The following is a 23,792-nucleotide window of genomic DNA, read 5'->3' on the forward strand; positions in this document are numbered from 1 at the left end:
ATCAACCTTTTTTCTTTCTTTTTGGGTCACACCTAGCAATGCTCAGGTGTGACTCCTGGGTCTGCACTCAGGAATTATTCCTGGTGTTGCTTGGGGGAACATATGGGATGCCAGGGATTGAGCCGGGGTCGGCCGCATGGAAGGCAAACACCCTACCCACTATACTATCACTCCAGCTCACAAAATCAACTTTTGGAAACAAATGATCAGCACAGCAAAGTGAGAAATGAAAATGGATTGGAGTACAGGTAATTCATAGAAAGCCAAATTTCTCCCAGATACTCAGGTGGAAAATGTGATTGTATTAGAAAAGCCATTACTCTTACAATAAAGATGTTTTACAAGAGCATATGTAGAGATAAGCCCTGAATATTGAAAATTTGTATATTGGACATAATTTGTGAAATCATTTGCCAAATTAAGTGCAAATGCATCAGAAAACCCTGGCTCTAGATGCCCCAGATTACTTTGATTTCTTATTTTATGTTAAATATGCACTAGATGCTGCCTCCTCTCTCTGCACCCTGGTGTTGGGGTTTTCCAGAATGAATTTGAGAGGCACATGGGTGGCAGGGGGGACTCATCCATACACTCTAATGAGATGGACCTAGCTCAGTATCTGCACACTAGTCAATCATGCAAGTTCAAGTGTTCTGTCATTGAGGTGCATAGGAGGAGCACAGGACACTTCACATTTTGTCACTATGATGAGACATTTCCTAAGTAGAAGCCCTGAAGTGGTGACTCTGAACATACAATCCTTTGGGACATCTGCCTTAGCAGGCATGTCACTCTGTCATTATTGTTTATTCGTGTTTGGTTTTCTTTTTCGTGTTGGCTCACAGCCGGTTGTGCTTAGGGATCATTTCTGGTTGTCCACATGTGGTGCTGGGGATTGAACTTGTATTGGTGGTATGCAGGACAAGTACCCTCCTTACGGTACTACTCTCCAGCTCTGTGTCTGTGTTTGTTTGTTTGTTTGTTTTGTTTTGTTTTGTTTTTTGTTTTTTTTTAGCAATAACAGTGCTGGGGACATTTCTTCAAGTGGTGCTCAGAACTTCACTCCTGGGAGCCTCTTTTTTCATGCAGTGGAAAAGCAAACTTTGGTTTCCCACAAGCAAATCATGTGTCACAGCTCTGGAGGCAATTCCCAGGCCCCAATATTTTATCATGCTTAAGGATGATATATATTTTTTTAGATGGTGTGTTATTCCCCCCCCCCTTTTTCAATTGAATCACTATGAGATACATGGTTACCAAGATGTTTATGGTCGGTTTCAGTCAGTCATAATATGTTCCAACATCCTTCTCTCCATCAGTGCGCATTCCCACCACCAATGTCCCCAGTTTCCTCATCTGCCCCCCGCCTCTCCTCCAGCCTGTCTCAATGGCAAGCGCTTCTGTATCTCTGTCTCTGTCTCTTTCTGTCTCTCTCTGTCTGTCTCTCTCTCTCTCAATCCCCCTACCCCGTTTTGCCATATTGGGGTTTGAAAGGTTAGTGAGAGGTTAGCATGTTTGTTCATTATCTATTTTCAGCACATAGTTCTTATCCAGAGTCATCATTTCCAAGTATCTTTGTCATAGTGGTTCCATCTCTATCCAAATTGCCTTCTTACTCAGCACTTGAGGCAGGCTGCCAACCATGGACCAATCCTCCTGGCTCTTGTTTCTACTGTCTATGGGTATCATTTATGGTTGTCCACATGTTTTTTTTATATCCCACAAATGAATGCAATCATTCCCAGTTTGTCCCTCTCTTTCTGACTCATTTCACTCAGCATGATTCTCTCCATGTCCATTCATTTATTGTTGGTGGGAATGCCTACTGGTCCAGCCAGTTTGGAAAACAATGGGCATTCATAAAAAAATCTAGAAGTTGAGGTTATATTTAAACCAGCAATATCACTTCTGGAAATATATCTAGAGGGCCCAAAAACACACAGCAGAAATGTCATCTGCATTTCTATGTCATCATAACTCTATTCCCAATAGCCAGACACTGGAAACAGTGTAAGTGCCCGAGAACAGATAACTGGTTAAACTATAGTATATCTACACAATGGAATACTATGCGGCTATTTGGAAAAACGAAGTTATGAAATTACTTTGTTCTTAAGAAAACAAAGTTGGTCATGATTCGGTTTCAGTCATGCAATGTTCCAACACCAGTGCTCCTAGGTAATGCCAGCCAATGCTCTGGGGACCGTACTGTGCCAAAGATTGAATCTTAACTCCAGTATGCACAGTTTGAAGTCTGGCCCTTTGAGCTACCTCCCTGGTCCTTTGTATCTATTTGTGTATGAATATATTGTAAGATGAAAAGACAAGGGAGATGACAGTGAGTCTGTCTCTAAAATTTGACCTCAGGGTGGCATGAGGGTGGGACTGGTTCCTAGAAAGTGAGCCCTGGAGGCAGAAGGGGAAGTGAGACATGAAGGTGGACTCCAGTGACAGCTGCATCTCTGACCCCCTCACCACTGTGACCATTAGTGTCCCATCCCTGTGTGGAATGAGCCTCAGAAGAGTTCTTCTGAGGGCCACTGAACCAGAGTGGTCATCTGTATTCAGTATTCCAACTCCAATCCCAATACCCCTGTAATTTTTTTCTCACCATTGTCTCTATTTTCCTAACCACTCTTCAAGCCTGACCCTGCAGCAGGTCCAGATAATTTATTTTATATTGGTTGTTACCACTAAATGGCAAATGGAATGATCAATAAAATACTTCAGTGAAAGAAAATTGTGAAAATTGTTGTATTTCACCATAGGGATATTAAGTCCTTGTCTGAGGGTTTATTAAGATCGTGTTAAGCTTTCTTTCGTTTTAAAACCTTTTTTTTTTTTTTGGTTTTTGTTAGTTGAGCTTAGTTGTCTTCTATATTACATTCCCATCCTATTGGGATGTTAGTACAGTGAGACTGGAGATGTCTCTCCAGGACATCCAGAATGTTTAACTGGGCAGTGGCCCAACTGCCTTTTATCAATCTGTTTCTAGCATTTCAATCTTGAAGCCCAAAATAACTGGATACCAATAATGTACTAGAAATATGAAAACATTTAGTCTCCAGATTTAAAAAGAAGTTAGAATTTGACTGATGCAGATTACTATCTTAAGAAATAAAGGGCTACCGGGGAAACAGAGAGAAGAATAAAGAAAATGTCCCAATGCAGCCAAGCTTCTTATGAGTTTGTTGAGATTTGTGGAATAGGTGTTTTAACATTTTCACAAATTTCACAATAAATTCAGCCATTAGTTTTTAAAGCAGTTGTTGTGCTCTTCCTTCAATACTTCTTCTGCATTATAAAGTGTTGTCCATAAATATATATATATACATATATATATAAACATGAACATATATGTGTATGTATATTTATGGAAAATAAAAACCATTCTGCAGCCAAATGGTGTTGTGTTCATTTTTCTTTCCTTGTAAATTTCTATTTTTTTTCTGTTCTTTATAAAGTTCCCTTTGGTATGTCTCTTAGTTCACTAATTATTTTTTCAGTGACTGATCAGCCATTAGTCACTGAATCAGTCATTCGTACAAATTCATTGTACTTTCTATATTCTGTGCCAAAATATACTGCACTGCACTGTAGCACTGTCTTCCTGTTTTTCATCTATTTGCACCAGTAACGTCTCCATTGTGAGACTTGTTACTTTTTTTAGCATATTGCATATGCCACGGGTAGTTTGTCAGGCTCTGCTGTGAAGACCAGATACTCTCGGTAGCTTGCTGGGCTACCTGAGAGAGATGGAGGAATCAAACTCAGGTCGCCCGCGTGAAAGGCAAACACAATACCAGCTGTGCTATGGCTCCAAGATATACATGTCTCAAAATTCAAAGTAACTTACTATTAAATTTTGGGAGGCAAACCCATCAGTGTTTAGATGTTCCTCTGGCTCTGTGCTCAGGGATCACTCCCGGTAGACTCAGGAGGCCATAGGGGGTAACATGAATCAAACGAGGTCATCTGCATGCAAGGTAAGCACCTTGACCTGCTGTACTATCGCTCTGGGCCCTGAAGATTGAAACGTGCTACTATCAAACCTCCCTGACTCTCCTCACCAAGTGTCCTGTTTCATTTGACTGTACAGCAGGCGAAAGCTCTATAGGAAACCAGAACCTTTACTGAGTCCGGGGGACTTCCTGATACCATTGCCACAGTAACTTCCCATCACTTCCGGGGTGCATACCTGCTCGCACATGAACCCTGCTCATACACACACACACACACACACACACACACACACACACACACACACACTACTAGAGCACCATCTTATCACACATACCTCATAAGCAAATACCACATATAGCAGTATCAACAACAGAAATCAACAAACTCGTAGACATACACCTTACCACACATCTGACTCTGCACATGTGTTACACCATACACTGTAATCCTGTAGACACAAACCATCCCACATTAGCACACATATCACATCCTCACAGATCACCACAACTGCGTGATAGACTTCATTCAGACACCACTGTACTGCCTCTGTATTGTATTAATAAGACTTAGAAAAGTCATGACATGTCACTAGTCCTTTGGGTTTCTGATTCTTACGAAGGAGATAAAAAGAAAGCAAAATAGATGTTATTCAGGGTTAAGTACTGTGGAAATGAAATAAGCAAGTAAGTTGGAGTCTCTGAAATGGGACACCTAGAGGAATTCAGGGATTCTCTACTATGACGGTTTCCCGGGGACTGATGGTAACAGAGAGAGTGCACGGTGAGAGTGCAGGAATTTGTAGAGACCCAGAGTGTCATTCCCAGATTCAAGTGAGCGCTCTCAACTATTGGGACAGATGCACCCTCTGGGCCGCCTCCTATGATTCTCTTCATGCTCCTTGGTCTCTCCCACTTTTGGGGATATTCTCTGCAGGTGCTATGAACCCTGTCTCCTTCTGACCTCTGTGATTTTGCATGATCTGGCGCGCTCTCACACAGCAGGAAAGGAAGTGGGTAGGCAACTCTCATAGGACAGCTTCTGTAAGGACATTGCTGCATTTCTCAGTCTGATTGCTGAGGACTGTTTTCCCCTTCTTAACATTTTAGTGGTAAAGAGTGACTTTTGTTTGCTTCTCAATTTTTCTGGATAATACCTGAGAGTGCTGAGAGGCTACTTCCAGCTGTGTTTGGGCCATTCCCAGTAAACCATGTGGGACTGTGGTTGAACCCAATGTGCCCGTGTCTTCTGTCCTTTATATTGGAACTAATGTGGGGTGTGTCAGGCCAAATGACTCCTCTGTACAAGGAAGCATCACCTGACCAGGCAGGAAGACCTGCTCTGTAAGCTTGTTGTACAGGGGGTCATGTGTCCTGTGTTATGTGGGCTGGCCACCCTAGGACATGGCAGTATATGATGGTCAAAGAAAGGTACAGTGGCAGGATAACTGTGTGCAGTAAGGGGGATGCACAGCAGGGGAAACTTCTCACTAGAGTGGGAACAGAGGAGCTTTTAATCCAATTTTTCTTCAGCCTGACTGCAGCCGAGTCAGACTGTGCTGGACTGCACCCCCAGGTCTTCCTGTGTCAGTGCCCTGGACAGCCCCTCACCCTCTTCTCATGTCAGTCGATAGGGGCAGGCAGAGCTCAGTGCTCAGAATGCATCCCTGTTCCTCTGCCTCCCTCCCTTCACTGTTGGACAACAATGAGCTGATTATTTTGAAAGCATGGACTGTATAGTCTGACATCAGAGGTGATCCATGTGAAAAGATTTGCTGTGAGGAAGTCTGGGTATTTTTTTGCCATTAAATAATGACACAGTTGGGTAGAATCAGGACTTTGGTCTTAATTTGCTATTCTTCTTTTTTTGGGTCACATATGGAGGTACTCAGGACTTATTCCTGGCTCTCCACTCAGAGATGATTTCTGGCAGGGCTCAGGGACCACTACGGTGCTGGAGATTGAACTCAACTCAACTATGAGCAAGAAGGATGCCCTCCTGACTCTACAGCTCCTTTGACTCCTGTTTTGCTCTGATTCAGAGGCAGCACCTGAGTCACCAAATGCTCCACCCCTGACCAGAGAGCCTCCCCACAGAGCTCAGGCCAGAGGCTCCTGTGGCTCCAGAATGACGACACTCCTTGCTGGGCCATCCACAGCTCCTGAGCTGTCCAGGCTATTCCTAAGATCTGAGTCCCTCAGGAGGAACATTGAGGAGGAAGGAGACAGAGAAGCAGACTGACACAGTGGTATGGGTCTGTGTTCATAGGCCACTGTCACACACATTTTCCCACCCCTCTTACACTGTTAAAAATAATATGGGACTCAGCTGCCACCGAGATGTGACCCCGGGGTTCGTACGTGTGTGCAGCGTCACCGCAGCTGCCCGAGCGTGAATCCAGACCCAGCTAAACTACTTTCAGCATGGGCAGCTCCTCGCAGAATGTCTCCAGCCTGAGAACTAAGCCGTGGCCCCACGCCTGCCCAGGAGGGGAAAGGTATTTCTCTGTCTCACCTCTTCTTTTCCAGGGATGAAGGGCATGGTGATCGCGATATTATGATGACCACAGATGGGGTTTACAAGCTTGCAATGATCCAATATCTGGAAGAAATCTCCCTGGACTTAATTGTTAAAGTACAGAAATCCAAAACCTCATTTCTCTTCACAACAGGTCTGACTCTAGTGGGGTACTCCTAACAATAATAATGAGGTTTGTGTTGAAATATTGAATGTAACCAAGCTAAACAGAAAGTAAAGTGAGACTTATCAGTTACAAGGCGGGGGTGGTGGTGCGGGATGGGAGGTGTACTGTGTGGTTTTTTTTTTGTGGTGGTGGGATGTGGGAACTGGTGAAGGGATGGTTGTTTCAGCATTGTATTACTGAGACTAAAGCCTGAAAGCATTGTAATTTTTCACATGGTGATTCAATAAAATAAAATTTTTATTAAAAAAACAATAAAAAAATGGGACTCAGGTGAGCAGATGAAAGAAGGGTTGCCAAGTCTCATGATTTCCGTGGTACTTGGCAACAAATGCAGAAAATGGCACCTCAGAGACTGAAGATCATGTGAAGGTTTCTTGATTTTTGATTCTGTGCCTGGGACCAAAAAAAAAAAGTTTCTATTTTCCTTGTCCCATCTCTACTGATGAACTAGAGTGGGATTTTTTTTTGGGTGGGTCAGATTATTTTCGTTTCTGATCAACTCAGAGCATGAACACAGGAAATAGCCCCGCTCTGCCCCCTAAACCCACAGCAGTTTCCTTTATGAGTTGAATCCTGTGAGTGTCAAATTCCCTGCTAGGGTCTGAGGCGGTGGCAAGAGCAGAAGGGCCCATCAGCGAACACGTGAGTGTCAGCTGGGATCTCTGGAGTCCTGGGAATGGTTTTCTCCAGGGGGGACGCTGAAGTGTGTGTGACGGGGAAAGGAGGAAGTGGGGGCAGGGAGCTCATGGTTGTTCTGAGGGGAATCTCCCTAATCTGAACATGGTCAGAACTTCGGTTTCTTGCTGTCACTTCTGTTCGCTTTATTTTTCCACATACTCCTTGTCAAACATACCTTAGATGACCAGCTTATGAGGCAAGTGAAGCCCCAGGACAAGCCCCCTGGGGACTCAGAGGAGGAGGGGTCCTTCCTAGAAACAGAAAATATTTGTCAGAAGAGTCATAATGTCTCTCTTCTGAAAATAATTTAGTAAGGAAGACTCAGGGTAAGTTCTCCAGGATTCAGTGAGACTCATCATAGAGAGAAATAGCCTGCGGGTATCCTTTGAACTCTCTTGTTTTTAATTGCAGGCAATGACGATGCACTGGAAAGTCAGTCTCTAAATTTCCAACCACCTTCACCATCTCCCACACCACTCTTGTGAGTGAGAATGAGGAACAGGGGCAGGCTCTCTCAGCAGCTCCCTAGGGGGATGGCAGACTCTTTTTGCTTTTTTTTTCTTGCTTTTTGGGTCACACCCACACAGGGTGTTACTCCTGGCTCTGCACTGAGGAATTACCAGTGGCGGTTCTCAAGGGACCATATGGGATGCTGGGAATTGAACCCAGGTCAGCTGCATGCATGGCAAATGCCCTACCTGCTGTGCTATTGCTTCAGCCCCAAGGGATGGCCAACGCATGTGACCCTGGGCTGGATTCCCTGTCTCAGGCTGTGATGTTCCTGATGAACACTAGGTGATCTAGCACTCAGAATGCACAGACACTTAGTCTCTCCCACTGACTCTCCACTCCTCATAACGTCAGTTATACCAACTCTCTGAGTTTGAGTTCAGTCATTTGAACTTCCGAGAGACCATTTTATTGACTTACGTGTCACTAGATATTGACATGAAGTAATTCCTGTACTATTATTCTTCACACTTCACGAAGTGAGCAGTTGCACATTTCTTCGCTGACTTCTCCCTCTTGCTGTAAGTTTTGTGAGGCAGACTGTTATTTTCTTATTTTCTCTCAGTGATGACTATTAAGACTTCTTTAATATAGGAATTTTCCGTACTTGGGCTATTATATGGACTCAATCATATGCAGCCATTAAACAACTGAAATATGACTAATTGTTCTGAGTAACAAAATTTCAATTTCATTTAATATCACTATTTTTATATAAAATGCCATATGTGATAATGGATACCATTTTTCACAACACAGACACGTTACATGTCTTTTCTATTTCATTTTCTTTCTTTCTTTCTTTCTTTCTTTCTTTCTTTCTTTCTTTCTTTCTTTCTTTCGATAAAACTTTAGATGTGAAAAGGGACAGAGGTTCAGGAAGTTGTAGAGTCATTACTTGGAAAATCTATCTCTTCATTTCTGCTTACAGATCAATTATTGGAACATTTCAAGGAGACATCATGGCCTCAGTTATCAAGAAACTCAGGGAGGAAGCCACTTGCTCCAGCTGCCTGCAGCTGATGATTGATCCTGTGGTTCTTGACTGTGGGCATAGCTTTTGCTATACGTGCATTATGGGCATCAATGGCAACCAGAAAGGGGACCTACCAACAGATGGAATAAATTTCTGTGCTCTGTGTACGCACATATTTCATATAGAGAGCCTCAGACCCAACAAGAAGCTGCAAAGCATCATTGAAACTATCAAGAACATGAGCTGTGAAAAGTTGTGCGAGGAACACGGAGAGAAGCTCCACCTCTACTGTGAAGATGATGACCAGCTCATCTGCTTGTGCTGTGAACGAAAACCGCAGCACAGAGGACACGTCTTGGTGCTTGCTGAAGATGTCTGCCAAGACTACAAGGTGAGCATGTGTGTCCGAGGGCTTCTCAAGCACCTGCTCTTGTGTGGCTCCCTGAGAACTGAGATTTTCAGTTTGAGGTCCACGATAATATTGGGAAATAACACTTTCAGTATGTCATTCGCTAAACATTAGTTAATGATCCATTTCGACTGCATCAGTGCCTGATTGTTTACTCTAACGCTCATTGGGAAGTAACGGTTGTCAATTCACTCACAATGATGAAATTTTTTTCTAGAATTCCATGTGTACAAACCCACAGCTGCATATTTATGACCTCAAACCATATGTTGAGAAAATGCAATGTGTTAGACCATGTGACAGAATATAAATATCTGGGGAAACAGAAACACTGCTCTTTCTGTCCTAAAGTTTTCTATTATACAGCTAAATACAATAGCGGAAGAAAATACCTTGTTATTTTTCTCAGGTGATTGGGGAACAATGGATGGGGGTGATATTTTAGGAGGTTCCCAAAGTCTCTTCAAATTCTTGATGGGCTCAAAAAAGTTGACTGTATATATAAGCATGGGAAAAGAGAGGGTGTCCGGGACAGAGGAACCAAATGAACAGAAATGCATATGCAAGAAATTGCCTGTGGGGGCCGGAGCGATAGCACAGCGGGTAGGGCGTTTGCCTTGCACGCGGCCGACCTGGGTTCGATCCCTGGCATCCCATATGGTCCCCCAAGCACCGCCAGGAGTAATTCCTGAGTGCAAAGCCAGGAGTAATCCCTGAGCATCGCTGGGTGTGACCCAAAAAGCAAAAAAAAAAAAAAGAAAAAAAAAAAAAGAAATTGCCTGTGCTTAGGCTGGGGTGTGGGGAGTAAGGACAGTGATGGATAGTGATGACATGGGAATGGAATTTGTGCTCATAACTTCTGCTGAGATCCCAGTGAACTAACTACTGAAGGTTTTTCATTTGTGGGTGGAGGACTGTGTTGACATGAGGAGATCATTCTGTCTCTGACAAAAATAAAGAAAACATCTATAGTAAGATTCCATTTATCCCTTTATGATGAATGAAGTGGAAGTTTCTATCAAGATTCAAGGAGAGAAATAAAAATACTTTCAAGTGATTGCTGTGCAGGATGAAGTTCAGGGATGGGTTTCATCTTAAAAGTCATGAATATAAAAAAAAAGTCATGAATACCTCACTCAGAAGCATCTAAGGAAGGATGCCTTTTTCCTTGATGAAAGGGAGAAGCAGGTATGATTCTGCTGCCTCATTCCTTCTGTGCCCTTTCTACACTTGAGGAAAAAAATCTCTGGTGTGGGACATGGTGTTTTCATTCCCACAAGGAAGGTGTTCCAGTGTCATGGTTTTGCATCCTTACTCAGCACATGTCCTACAGACACACAATCCGTAGAGGAGAGGCCCACCAGCAACTCTGTGGAGCAAGGAAGAACTTAAAAACAGTAAATAGGCTTCTCCCATTAAAATCAATTCCACCACACACTAATAAAAGGACATAGACAGTGACACTATCCAAGGAGTCAGCCCGCATAAATCAGACTCTTAGTTCTGATGCTAACTAGCAGGTGAAAAATTTCTTCACTGTCTTTTTGTTTTTGATTTTTTTGCTTTTTGGGTCACACCCAGCAATGCACAGGGATTACTCCTGGCTCATGCACTCAGGAATTACTCCTAGCGGTGCTCGGGGGACCATATGGGATGCTGGGAATCAAACCCGGGGTCAACTGCATGCAAGGCAAACACCCTATCCACTGTGCTGTCTCTCCAGCCCCCTCTTCACTGTCTTTATGACTTGATTTTCCCCATCTGTCTATGTGGATAATAGATATGCTTTCATAAAGTGGAATAAATAATAGCTTCATCTCCTTGCTCAAACACCTTATTCTTGAGACTCTTACAGCTTTAATGATAATGATGTATGTGAAATATAGAATAGCACTGGGTTCATGCAAGGGCAACAAACCATTAATGACAAATTTCTAGGACCATTTCTTTCAGCTACAGGATAATGAGAACTCAGAGGACATGGGAAAAATTTTTAAGTACTGAACATATTAAATCTGATTCCCATTAAAATTTCTTCCATGAAATCAAGAACCTCTTAAAAAGCAAGATTTTGATTTTGGAATCTAAATAATTTTCATTTGATTTCACAGCTGCATCTTCCTCCTGCATGAGTTGTTTCTGCTTTTGGCCTCCTGCTCTTTGCCTCTCAGCCACCGTAAGAGAAAGTGTCATGAATTTCCAATTATCTTCCTTTGGTTATCTGTAAATCAGCGATTATTCTATAATACTTATTACTTATGATCTAGTTGTGTGGCAGTTTTTTCTCTAGAAAGACTGCAGTTGTTCTAGTCTATGGGCATTGGACATTCTTGTAATTACACTACAAATATCTACCTTTTAGTAGTTCCTGAAATAAAAACTTAGTTCCCTTGCAAATGTAATTCCTAAAGCAAGGTCTGATATTAAATATCAATCACCTTTTCTCAGATCAAGTTGCTTCCTTTATAAGCAGAAAGACTCAACAAGCATTCAATGTTACTACAACTTGGAGAGTATTGGATGTCCTATGGCACTGGAATTCACATTAAATACTTAGCAAATAGTTGCAATATATGTGTACTTTATTAATATAATTTTTCAGGAAAAGCTACAGGAAGCAGTGACAAAATTGAGGGAAGACGAGTCCCAATGTAACAACCTGAAGTTGTTCCTAAGAAAACAGAGGACAGAATGGGAGGTAAGAAACCGAAAATTATTGGTCAAACTATTTTTCGGCTAGATCAGTTTTGGAGATAAGAGGACATATATAGAATAATTGATTATTGTCACTCAACCAGACCAAATTGATGAAATCTAGAGAGAGACTAGAATTTGTTTTTGATGACATTTGTACTTTCATTTCTAGTGCTCTTGTTATACTTCACAAATATACGATAATAGCTCTAGTACCATGATCAAGTCCTTTACCTCTCCTGACCCTTCACTCGCCATCACCTTGGCTGCTCTCACGTCTAAATGTCTGCCTTCTGGTCATAACTGAGGATCAGGGAATATGAGACATTTTTCATTTTGAATGATTCATGGGAATGTCATGTCACAGTAGCCCAGAAATCTTCCTTTGGTTGAGTGTTGGTTCAAATAGACATATGACAAAAGTTTCCATTCTCACCATTTTTGTTGTACTTTTTTTTTTTTTGCTTTTTGGGTCACACCCAGTGATGCACAGGGGTTACTCCTGGCTCTTCACTCAGGAATTACTACTGGTGGTGCTCTGGTGACCATATGGGATGCTGGGATTTGAACCCGGGTCGGCTGCATGCAAGGCAAACTCCCTACCCGCTCTGTTATTGCTCCAGCCCATGTTGTACATTTATTGGCACTAAGTATTTCTATGGTACAGAAACCCTTCCCACTACCCTAGTGCAGAAATTCTTTGATATTTCAAACTAGAGCTCTGTAAGCATGCGCTAAGGCCTCAAATCCTCATTGATCCTTTCTCTTATTTCTTGGCAACAATACTATATGTTCTGTCCCTACAAATTGTACTTGGACCCCCTATGGTGGGCTGATATTAATTGTTTTTGCTCTTGCTTGGGGCCACACCTGGAGGTACTCAGGACATACTCAGGGTTCTCTGGTTAGAGATTACTCTTTGAGCAGCTTTGGGGATCATATTGGCTTCTGGGGTTTGAATCCAAGTGGCTGCATGAAAGTACCCTGCCTGTTGTACTATCTCTCTGCCCAGATACCATTTTTGTCATTTCCTCTCTATTTGCCTCACTGTACTTAATATAGTCCCTTTCTTTCATGCAATCAGCATTTCTCATTGAGTCTGAATAGTAATCAGTGAAGTTTATAGATCTTATTTTGCTCATTTATTTACTTAAGAATCAACACTTGGTTTGTATTTTGAAACTTCTTGCGTTTAGGAGAAGGTCAAGCTTCAGAGGCAAAAAATCCAGTCTGAATTTGAGAATATCTGTAGCTTTCTGCACCAGGAGGAGAAGCATTTTCTAAGGAGGTTGGGAGAAGAAGAGAAGCATATTCTGTGTCAACTGCAGGAAGGTGAAGACAATCTGGAAAAACAAAGCCTGGAACTGCAAAACCGCATCCTGGAACTTGAGAGGAAATGTGAGGACACAGTACAGAATTTGATGGAGGTAATATATATTATTAAGGTACCGTGATTTGCAATGTTGTTCATAATAGTTTCCAAAATACAATGTTCCATCACCAATTGTTCACTTCTTTTCATAAATGTCCCCAGCTCCCCCCAACCTTGCCTCCTTAACAAGCAAGTTTTGAAGTTCAATTATGAATTTATATTTTATGCTACAGTGTTATTAGCTCTGGGGTTTAGATATATTCATATGCTTCTCCTCTACCTTTTCTACATGACTGATGAATCTGGCTCTTGCCCTTTTACCACCCACCTGCCATTTCTTACTTCTGCCTTCATTCTTTCCTTCTTTGTTCTTCCCATTCTATAATATTGTGTCAAGTATAATCTTGGTATTTCCTCCCCTCCTTTACCTTTCATTCCTGTGTCCTTTTAGTCTATATACCACAGATAAGTAAGACCATACTGTATGTGTTCTTCTTCTGACTTACTACACTTAACATGATATCCTTCAGTTCGGTCCAAGTTGTAGCAAATTGCATGCTTTTACTATTCCTTGCAGCTACATAGCATTACATTGTTTAAATAGGTCATACCTTAATTATCTACTCCTCTGTCATTGGGCAACTGAGTTGATTCCATCCTAGGACTTGTTAAATGATGCAAAATATTTCTGTACATAATTCTTTTGGAATAAATGTTTTAGTGTCTAAAAGGAACATGTCAAGAAATGGAATGGTTTGTTAATAAGGAAGCCCGATTCTTACTTTTCTGAGAAATCTCTGTACTGTTTAGCATAAGGTGAAAGCATTCGTACCAGAAGTGGCAAGAATTCCTTGTTCACTTCATTCCCTCCAACACAGAATGATATATGCCATTCTCACTGCTGTGAGATAATATCTCGTTATTGTCATGATTTGAATTTCCCAGATAAGGAAAATACAGCTTTTCATGTGCCTCTTGGCCTTCCATCTGCTTTCTTCAGAGATATGTCCATTCATTTCCTCTTCCCATATATATTTTTTCCTCTTTCCAAATTTTGATAGGCTTTTTGGAAATTTTGTTGTTGCTCTTGGTGAGCGCTTTGTATATCTTGTACACTAATCCTTTATCTGGTGTGTTGATTTGAATATTTTCTCCCATTCAGATGGGTTTCTCTCAGTGTTAGCCCATTTTTCTTTTGAAGTGCAGAATTTTTTAACTTGATGCATTTATGTTTGTATATATTTGTTGCCTTTGCCCAAGGAATTGTATCATTGGAGACACTTTGAGTTTCAAATCTTGGAGTGGTCTACTCATATTTTCCTCAGTGTAATTTATGGATTCTAGTCTCATCTCAAGGGCTTTGATTCACATTGAATTGACTTTTGTGTAAGGTTCAGAATATGGCTTCAGCTTCATTTTTTTCACTTTTGGTTATGCAGTTTTTTCCCAATACCATTTCTCCTTCTTCTTTTTTTTCCTTTTGGGTCACACAGGCAATGCACAGGGGTTACTCTTGGCTCTGCACTTAGGAATTACCCCAATGGTGCTTGGGGGACCATATGGGATGCTGGGAATCGAACCCGGTTGGCCGCATGCTATCGCTCCAGCCCCCAACACCATTTCTTAAAGAGCCTTTTCATATTCCGCATCATGTACCCAGCTTCTTGGTCAAAATTTAGTTGACTGTAGAAAAAGGAATTTGTCTTTGTGTACTTGATTCTATTACATTAGTCAGACTCTATCCTAAGTTTTCTAGAGAAGACTAAATTTGTGAGAAAGTTTGTAAAGACTGACAAAAAACTGTCAGCTTACTTAGAATTGCTCATTAGGGCCAGAAAGATAGTAAAGCAGGTAGCATGTTTACCTTGCAGGTAATATAACTGGGTTAGATCGTGGTATCATGTTTGGTTTCAGAGCTCCACCAGGAGTAATTATGAAATACAAGCCAGGAGTATTCCTGAACACTGCTGGGTATGGCACCCAAACAATAACAACAATGTTTCCATTAGTACTAATATTAAAATATTGTATTTCTCTTAGGAACTCCACAAGTTTGTAGATTGTGTTCCTAGAGTTAAATAAATATGTTCCTTGGTGTGAACAGTGTGTTTTTTAGAGAACCATGGAATAAATGTTGCTGTCATTAATTTGCATCTATTTCATGTTCATGCTTTAAAAACACTGTCAAATTGTCTCTTTAAAGTTTCATGTGGATGGCAGTTGATAAAGTGAGACAGCCAGAACCAGCGCTAATCTTGTTCTGAATATGACTGTAAAATCCATATTCCATGAGTACTAATGGGGCTTCACCTGCATCAAAGATTCAAGCAGTAAGATAAATGCCTGCAACTGTTTATCCTACTTCACCCAATAAAACAGGTGGTTAGCTTCTAGAATGAGGTTACAGCATTTATTGCCATGTGATACTTGCTACAACCACATACTGAAATGGTTGCACGGGATTCGTGTGGATTCAGCATCGAGGACTTTTACGATGCTAATATAAAAGTCTCTTGGTGGAATCATGTTCATGAAACCAAGAGGTGGCCTGGGGACACTCCTGTCCCTCTTCTCCAAGCAGTCCACCCTTGTAATTGCACACACTACAGAACTTCAGAATTTTCTATAAGCGAAATAAAAGGCTCAGGGGTTCTAGACATGGTACTATGCAAATATACTTTGGAGACTGGGATGCAAACGCAGTATTAGGAATCCATTCCTGTGTTCACTTTCCCTGTACTTGAGTATTTATAGAGAGCAGCCCCATGTGATAAGCCCCAGGAAATACTGATATTTCTGCAGTCTCATTTGGTTTTTGTTTCTCTACAGGGTGTGAAACTCGCCTTGAGCAGGTGAGTGGTGTGTGAATCAGGTGGGCAGGGGTGTGGCTCTCTAGAGACTAACAGCAAGTCCCTCTGATGGCATCTCTGGCTCTGCTTATTCAGGAGTTTTGATGTGAAGCTGGAATTGCCAGAGGCCATCTCTTTGGACCTTCATACTGTGTGCAATGTTTCTGAGCTTTACTTTGACGTGAGGAAAGTATTAAAGAGATATCAAGGTAAGTCAAGTAGTGTATGCCCTAAGTTGTAAGGGTGGAAGGAACTTGACAAGGAAACGAAGTCTCTTAACAGGCTCACAATCACAAGTGTGTTTAATTATTTTCAGTGGAATATCACACTCTTCCTTGTCTAACCCACTGCTTAGCCAGGAACCCAGCATTCTGTTCATTTGAAGACCCTCAGAATAGTTATTTATTTATTTATATTTATATATTTTTTGCTTTTTGCTTTTTGGGTCACACCTGGCAATGCACAGGGATTACTCCTGGCTCTGCACTCAGGAATTACTCCTGGCGGTGCTCAGGGGACCATATGGGATGCTGGGAATCTAACCCGGGTCGGCCGCAAGCAAGGCAAACGCCCTACCCACTGTGCTATCATTCTAGCCCCTTATTTATTATTTTTAAATGAATCACCGTGAGGTACAGCTACAGACTTACAAACTTCCATGCTTACGTTTCAGTCATATGATGATTGAGTACCCATCCCTCCACCAGTGCTCATTCTCCACCACCAACGTCCCCAGTATCCCTCCCACCACCCTCACCCCATCCCCGCCCCTCACCTCTGTGGCAGGCACATTCCTTGTTACTCTCTCTCTCTCTCCTTTAGGGTGTTGTGGTCTGCAATGCAGGTATTAAGTAGCCATCATGTTCAGTCTATAGTCTACTGTCAGCACACCTCTCTCATCCAGAGCGAAGACCCTTCAGATTTTTGAAATCTTATATTTTACTGTTCCAGTTCAGAATAATAACCTCCTACCCCATTTGTCTATTTAGAAAAGGAAATAATTAGCAGTTCCCTGTTAAGTGGATAGTCATTAAAGTTAGAGGAGTGAAGCTGCAGGGTGTGCTTAGAACATTGTCTGGGGTTGTTGCATAACATTGGTTTGTCCTTGTTTCTCCCGCAGGGATCTTAATTTTACTGAGTTATACTGATTTATTCCCATCATAGTGCTCCCAAGGCACACCCACACATCAGGCACTCCTTATCCTATGTTGCTTTTCTCTTTCCTTTATGTCCTTTACCTGGTTTAGCATTATTGTTTTTATATACACACAGGTTGATGCTATGCTTTTTTAACATGGGAGTTAGTTGGCTTTAAATAATATTTACTCCTGGGCATCCAGCATAGTTACTTGACTTAAGCCTTAGTTGCCCTTACTTCCTTACAAACTCCCAAAGGACGGTCCCAACGAGGGACTTGGATGAACCCAGGTCAAGCTGTAAGCTACCCTAGCATCAAAAAGGGACAGGCTAAGCACCGCTAGCTAGAAGTACAATAAGTTAAGAGCACAGTCATGGTACAAACTCTGACATGACTCAAAAAGAAATAACTGGATAAAGAGCAGGAGTTAGGGTTAGGGAAGACTTACTTGGCCTGAGGACAGTAGTCTGGTGTGTGTGTGTGTGTGTGTGTGTGTGTGTGTGTGTGTGTGTGTGTGTGTGTTTCCATATATTCACCTACCCAAGAATAGTAGGTGAGGATTATCCATTACAGCAAAAATATTTTAGGTGCCATTCTCTGTAAATTTTGGTACAGTAATGAAACCCAAGTTTTACCAAACCCAGAGATCAAGTTTCCTCCATCTAGATTCCCTTCCATATATGCAAAATATTCTATCCATAATTACAAATATAAGAGAGTTCTGAGGCCTGATAGTTTTTAATTGTTTCATATGACAATAAAATCAGACTGAATCAGAGAGAATTTGTTGATTATATTAATTATCTTTTGCTACAAAAATATTTTAGTGACTTATAAATCGTTCACAATTATAGTTTTGTGTATCAGTAATCTAGGCATAACTATAGGTCTTTTGTTCTTGGTGTCACAAAACTGCAGTATGGGAATTAACTGAGCTACAATCTCATCTGGAATTTAGATCATAGAAGGATCTTTCAAGTTAATCACAGTTGATTTTCTATAACCATAGAGAATTCATTTCTCTTTGGTTTAGGATGAGAGGCCCGGGGCTTTGCTGACTCTTCATTTAGAAGCTGGTTTCACAAAGTTCCCAACCATTATCTTATCATCCTGAAACTCTCAATATTGCAAATTATTATTATTTTAAAAAATATCTACAATTTAGTTTTCAACATGTTTGAATCCTTGAAAGGTGCAACAGCACATAGGTCCAAATGCTTTAGCAGTGAGGCTGCTTTGGAATTTGGCTGGAGCCACGCCACTATTTCCATGGGTGTGAGTCACCTTTCCCTAGATCACTCTGGTTGTTAGGTTTGATCCTTGGAGTCACTGTGTTCTATTTTGCTTTGTACAGGTAAGCAATAATTCTCACCAGGTAGAATTATTTCAACCTGACAAAAATACCTTCAATTTTAAAGGGAGATGCACATTCTCTTGGTTCTGGAGATCCTGCTCATAGTCAGCATAAGTGACTTTGAACCCCAGCCTTCCAGGTGCTTCTGTCATTCAGTAGATCTAACCTTAGTTATTTTGCTCCCAACGTTCAGCACAGAAGCTTCATCTTCTTCCCATGGACTCTTAGCTTGCAGAAAGACTAATTATTTTTTCAGTGTGAGCTTGTCTAGAAGTTGCTCTTAGAAAGATATAAACTCAGAGCAACTAAGGTAGCAGAATGTGGTCTTCCATAGTGAAGTAGAGTCATTCCATCCCACCGATGCAGCCATATGCATCCTCGGGTCTTCTTCACTCACAAGTGGTAGGAATGTTACAGGAAGGCAGAGATGACAGAGGCTACCTTATGTCTGGTTTGCCAGATGGCCAATTTGTCCCAATATGAGATTACTTATAAAATTATTGAATGTATTTTGAGTCTATGGTTTATTACAAAAATGTTAATGAATTTGATTATAGTCACTGCCTTATACTGTTCTTGATGTGACTGTTTGATTTGGTGCAGTGATTTTCAGTTCATTTTATTCATGAGAGCCATCAATATCCAGAACCGATTGTGGAAAATGACGTAGAGCACATGTATTTATCGATCTTTTGAACTAGAAAAATATTCTGAATTTTAAATTTTTGATCTTAGTAGTTTCAGAGAGAGTTATCAAGCTGAATTTATAATGAGCTGTATAATAGTAACAGTAAAAACTGCCTTCACGTGGTGTCCGACATTTTGTGGGTCCTTTGAGCAGGTATGAACTTTGTGGCTCGGGAAAAAAAACAGTGCTTTGAACTTGAAACAGCCACGGAACACCTGGGCAGTCTCGGGCCGGGGCCGGAGCTTGGGCTCCAGCCGAGATTCAACCCGGGTGGCCATGCCTTTGCACAGCCCCATGGATGTGAAACGAGCAGGAACCAGAGCCAGCTTTATGACTTGGGGTTCCAGCGAGTGCTTGCAACCATGTACGCAGACTGTGAACTAAGCTTTTGCTCCATACTGTTCCAGGAAGGGAAATGATTCATTTTCCGACTTAAATCTCCCTGGACTTAATTACTATAATACAGAAATTGTAAACCTTTCTACAATTTACAGAAATTGTAAAAAGAGACTTTTTATCTCTTCATTCTCATCAGTGGAAAACCTATTATCAAATATTTCCTTGTCAATAGAGCTGTATTCTTGGGGGATAAATTCCAACAAAAATAGTGAGTCTGTGTTGAAACTCCAACAATAGTGAGTTTTGTGTTGAAATCTGGAATGTAATCAAGGTAAAGAGAAAAGGAAGTGAAATTATCAGTCACGCAAGGGGGGGTTTGGGGGGTGAGGGGTGGGATATATACTGGGTTTTTTTGTTTGTTTGTTTTGTTTTGTTTTTGTTTTTATTGGTGGTGGAATATGGGCACTGGTGAAGGGATGGGTGTTTGAACATTGTATAACTGAGACATAAGCCTGAGAACTTTGTAACTTTCCACATGGTGATTCAATAAAATAAATTAAAAAAAACAAAAACATACTCACAAAATAGATACCAACCATATATAGAATAGATAAATCTTGTGTGTAAAATAAAACGAAGCTATTTCTTTATGGGGCCTTCTCCTTTCATTGCAGGAAAAAAAACTGCCTTCAAATCATCTACATATTTAAAAAAGTATTTCCATGAGATAGACCATTACAAAGTTATTTATGATTGGGTATTGGTCACACAATAATGCAATACCCATCTCTCCACCAGTGTACATTTTGCACCACCAGTGTTCTCTATTTCCCTCCCACCACTTCCAACCTCTTACTCCCCACCACAGCCTGTCTCTATGGCAGGCACCCCTTTTCTTTTTCTCTCTCTCCTTTTGTGCACTGGGTCTGCAATACAGACACTAAGGGGTCATGTTTTTCAGGTGCTCAGTATATTTATCGGGAAGGTAAGGCTGGAGAAGTTTTTTTAACTGGGTGGCAGCTGAAGCTTCTGGAAGTAAAGGGAGGTGGGGGCAGGTAGCCCATCCTGACGCTGAGAAAGACTGGAGATTTTCAGTCACAAACCTGCATACTCAAATTTTTACCATATTATATCTCAGTGAGGTCTGTCCCGAGATGGTGGAGTCCAGCCAGGAGCATGGTGGCTATTTTGGATTGTGGGAGCAAGCAGCTGCTGGAGCCCTAGCTCAGCGGGCACCAGGCTGACCCAACCCTCTATGATTTACCCTGGTCTGTTCAGCTTGTGCGAGTGCAGGATTAACTATGGCTTTTGATGTCTTTTAAGATTTATTTATGGATCTTTGAAGCAAGGCTGATAAATGAGCTTGAATAGCTGAGCCGGAGGTGGTTTGTAGACATGGCTCCCACATACCTAACTTTCGTTCCTATAATTTTCTAAATCAGTTGTTAGAAAAATGAACAGGTATTACAACATGTACATGCTTCTTTAGTGAACAGAAGTACTTTAATAGTGAGGTGTTACTTGTCCTTTTAAAAAGTGTCATCATTGACATTTTTCTAAATAACATAATTTATAGAAATTGATTAAAATTAGAGTATAAATAGGAAGATATCAATAAACTTTCATTTCTTTTTCCGGTGCTCTATAAATTGCTTCTTCAGATAGCAAGATATAGGTGTACATCTGGATTGGATCTGTACAAATTTAATTCTATTTTTTTATTCTTTGGGATTTTGGGTCCCACATGGCAGTACTCAAGGTCCTCAGTGGTACTTGGAGAAACAATGTGGTGTCAAGGACTGAATTGGGGTAGGCTGCATTCGAGGCCAGTTCCCTTACCTACTCTACTTCCTCTCTGCTCCCTGTACAAAATTTCATTTGTAGACTGTATCTTCCTATAACATCATTACCTTTAACTTACCTCATATTGCTATAGGTGTATCATGATTATCCCTGTGATGGCACAGCAGGCTCTTGGGTGCTACAACAATGTTGCTGAACTTTCTAATCCTGCAGTTCCCTGTACTCCAGGCCACCAGTTTGAAAAATAGCAACATGCGTTCTCACCAGCCATGGAAAAAAATCAATTTGCCTGTGCTCGGGACTCTATGATATTAACACAGCATCATGTGTTACCCCATTTTCTGTTAGTCTTCCCATAAGAATCACTTTTACCATAGAGGTGAGGAAATTAAGGCCTAGAGGGGTGAAGTCACTGTTGTGTACTATACAACTAGGGATGGGAGCACTTGAACACAGATTGATTTCACATCATGTAAATCATATTCTGAGCACAGAAGATAGCATGGAATTTTGCCCTCTTATTTTTTTTTTCCTTTTGGGTCACATCTAGCAATGCACAGGGGTTACTCCTGGCTCTGCACTCAGGAATCACCCCTGGCCATGCCCAGGGGACCATATGGGATGCTGGGAATCGAACCCGGGTCGCCTGCGTGCAAGGCAAATGCCCTACCCGCTGTGCTATTGCTCCAGTCCCCAAATTTTGTCCTCTAATTTGCTTGTTTTGTTGCCTTTGTTTTTCAGTCAGTGTGACGCTGGATCCAGAAACAGCTCATAGTGACCTACTTCTGTCTGAGGACGGGAGAAAGGTGACTGGTGGCTCTCCTCAGCAGAAGCCGCTCTCTGCCAGCAGATTTACTGCCTTAACTTCTGTCCTGGGTTGTGAAGACTTCAAAGCAGGAAGATGTTATTTTGAAGTATTCGTAGGAGACGCCAAATTTTACATATTAGGTGTTTGTCTAGAAAATGTGCCGAGAGACGTTAGTGTGAAGCTACAGCCTGAGACCGGATTCTGGGCCATCAGACAATGCACTGACAGAGGCTTTCAAGCTCTTACCTCACCACGAACCTCCCTTCCTCAGGAGTTTCTCTCGGTTGTGGGGGTTTTTGTGGACTATGAGGCCGGACTTGTCTCCTTTTACAACATGGACACTGGCTCCCACATCTTCACCTTCCCCAAGGCTTCCTTCTCTCACACTCTCCTGCCCTTTTTCCTGGTATTCCCATCTTCTTCTCTGACCATGTTGGGAAAGACGCAACCCGCCCTGCACCAACTTTCCAGGGTAGAGGATTTATGATGTAAATCCTTGGGGACCCAAATTGCTTTTTCCCTCACTGCCTTTTTCCATGTACCAAGGAACAATGATGAGCTTCTGGGTACTTTATAATTCTGTAATAAATGAATTTATCTAAAGACTCTGAAAATATGACTGCCATTAAGCCTGAGCTGAGTAAAAGCCACATAAAGTAGTGTTCATGGACTGTCCTGTGTAACTCGCTTTAATGGGTTTAGAACTTTAATTCCTGAGTCCTTTAGTGACCCCAGGGAGAGTGACCCAGCAATGAGAAGGTTTGTATTATATTTTGCTCAGACCATTTGAACTCTTTGGAGGGAAGAGAGAAATCAGAGGGCAGGAGAGACAGTATAGCTGATGGGCACTTGCCTTACACTCTAACTACCCCTCTCCCATCGCTGGCACCACATATGTTTCTCAGAACACCATATGGTCCTGGGAGAAATCTGGAGTGTGTGGAGCAGAGATTGGAAAGACAGTTGAAGTAGGTGACAAAAGCAGGGGCATGAATCTGGGTGTTCATTGGATGTGACTTAGTTGTATCCTCGGCATATTGCAGGCCAACAGCATGAAGGATGCTCACAGTGTGGTGTGCATCCAACACTAGCAGGGCCCCGGAACTCACACTCCTCTGTTTAGCAGGGAGGTGCCCCACCTAGCAGGCCCATCTGGGGTGTATCCCACGTGCATTCCTGCTTCGTCAAGAAAGATACCATCAAGCTGATCGGACCAGAATCCACACAAAGACCAGCCCCTTTAAAACTGGCAGCCAGCACACCATGTTCAAAAGGCTCTGTTTTTTTTTTTTCAGTGTTAATGTGTATTTTGTTAGTTTGATTTACAGTGTCTTAGTAAATCAAATGTACTTAGGATGTGAGTGACAAAGCATTCGTAGTCATTTATTCTCTGTCCCTACAGTGCATGCGCATTGTCAACTTCTGGGCTTTCAGATCCTGGGCTAAGAAAGAGTCACCTTCTTGCTGGGGAGGAGAATGAATTTCCCTCAGTTCCCCTCTCCCTCCAGGT

General features: G+C 41.7%; 1 protein-coding gene across 1 annotated transcript; it reads left to right on the forward strand.

Moving 5' to 3' along the window:
- Positions 1–4,700: 4,700 nt before the first annotated feature.
- On the forward strand, positions 4,701–22,769 carry LOC129401588 (E3 ubiquitin-protein ligase TRIM38-like). The gene is made up of 8 exons (XM_055124282.1): positions 4,701–4,743; positions 7,754–7,823; positions 8,784–9,219; positions 11,840–11,935; positions 13,128–13,358; positions 16,133–16,155; positions 16,249–16,361; positions 22,216–22,769. Exons 1-8 carry the CDS (start codon positions 4,701–4,703, stop codon positions 22,767–22,769), a joined length of 1,566 nt encoding a protein of 521 aa, XP_054980257.1.
- The last annotated feature ends 1,023 nt before the right edge of the window (positions 22,770–23,792 follow it).

Source organism: Sorex araneus, chromosome 2 (genome assembly GCF_027595985.1).
Source record: "Sorex araneus isolate mSorAra2 chromosome 2, mSorAra2.pri, whole genome shotgun sequence".
NCBI classification, from domain to species: domain Eukaryota; kingdom Metazoa; phylum Chordata; class Mammalia; order Eulipotyphla; family Soricidae; genus Sorex; species Sorex araneus.

Coding starts and splice junctions, on each gene's coding strand:
- LOC129401588 (XM_055124282.1), top strand. CDS start 4,701: ATGACGGTTTCCCGGGGACTGATGGTAACAGAGAGAGTGCACG. Junction 4,744..7,753: donor GGTAACAGAGAGAGTGCACG/GTGAGAGTGCAG, acceptor TTTTAATTGCAG/GCAATGACGATGCACTGGAA. Junction 13,359..16,132: donor CAGTACAGAATTTGATGGAG/GTAATATATATT, acceptor GTTTCTCTACAG/GGTGTGAAACTCGCCTTGAG.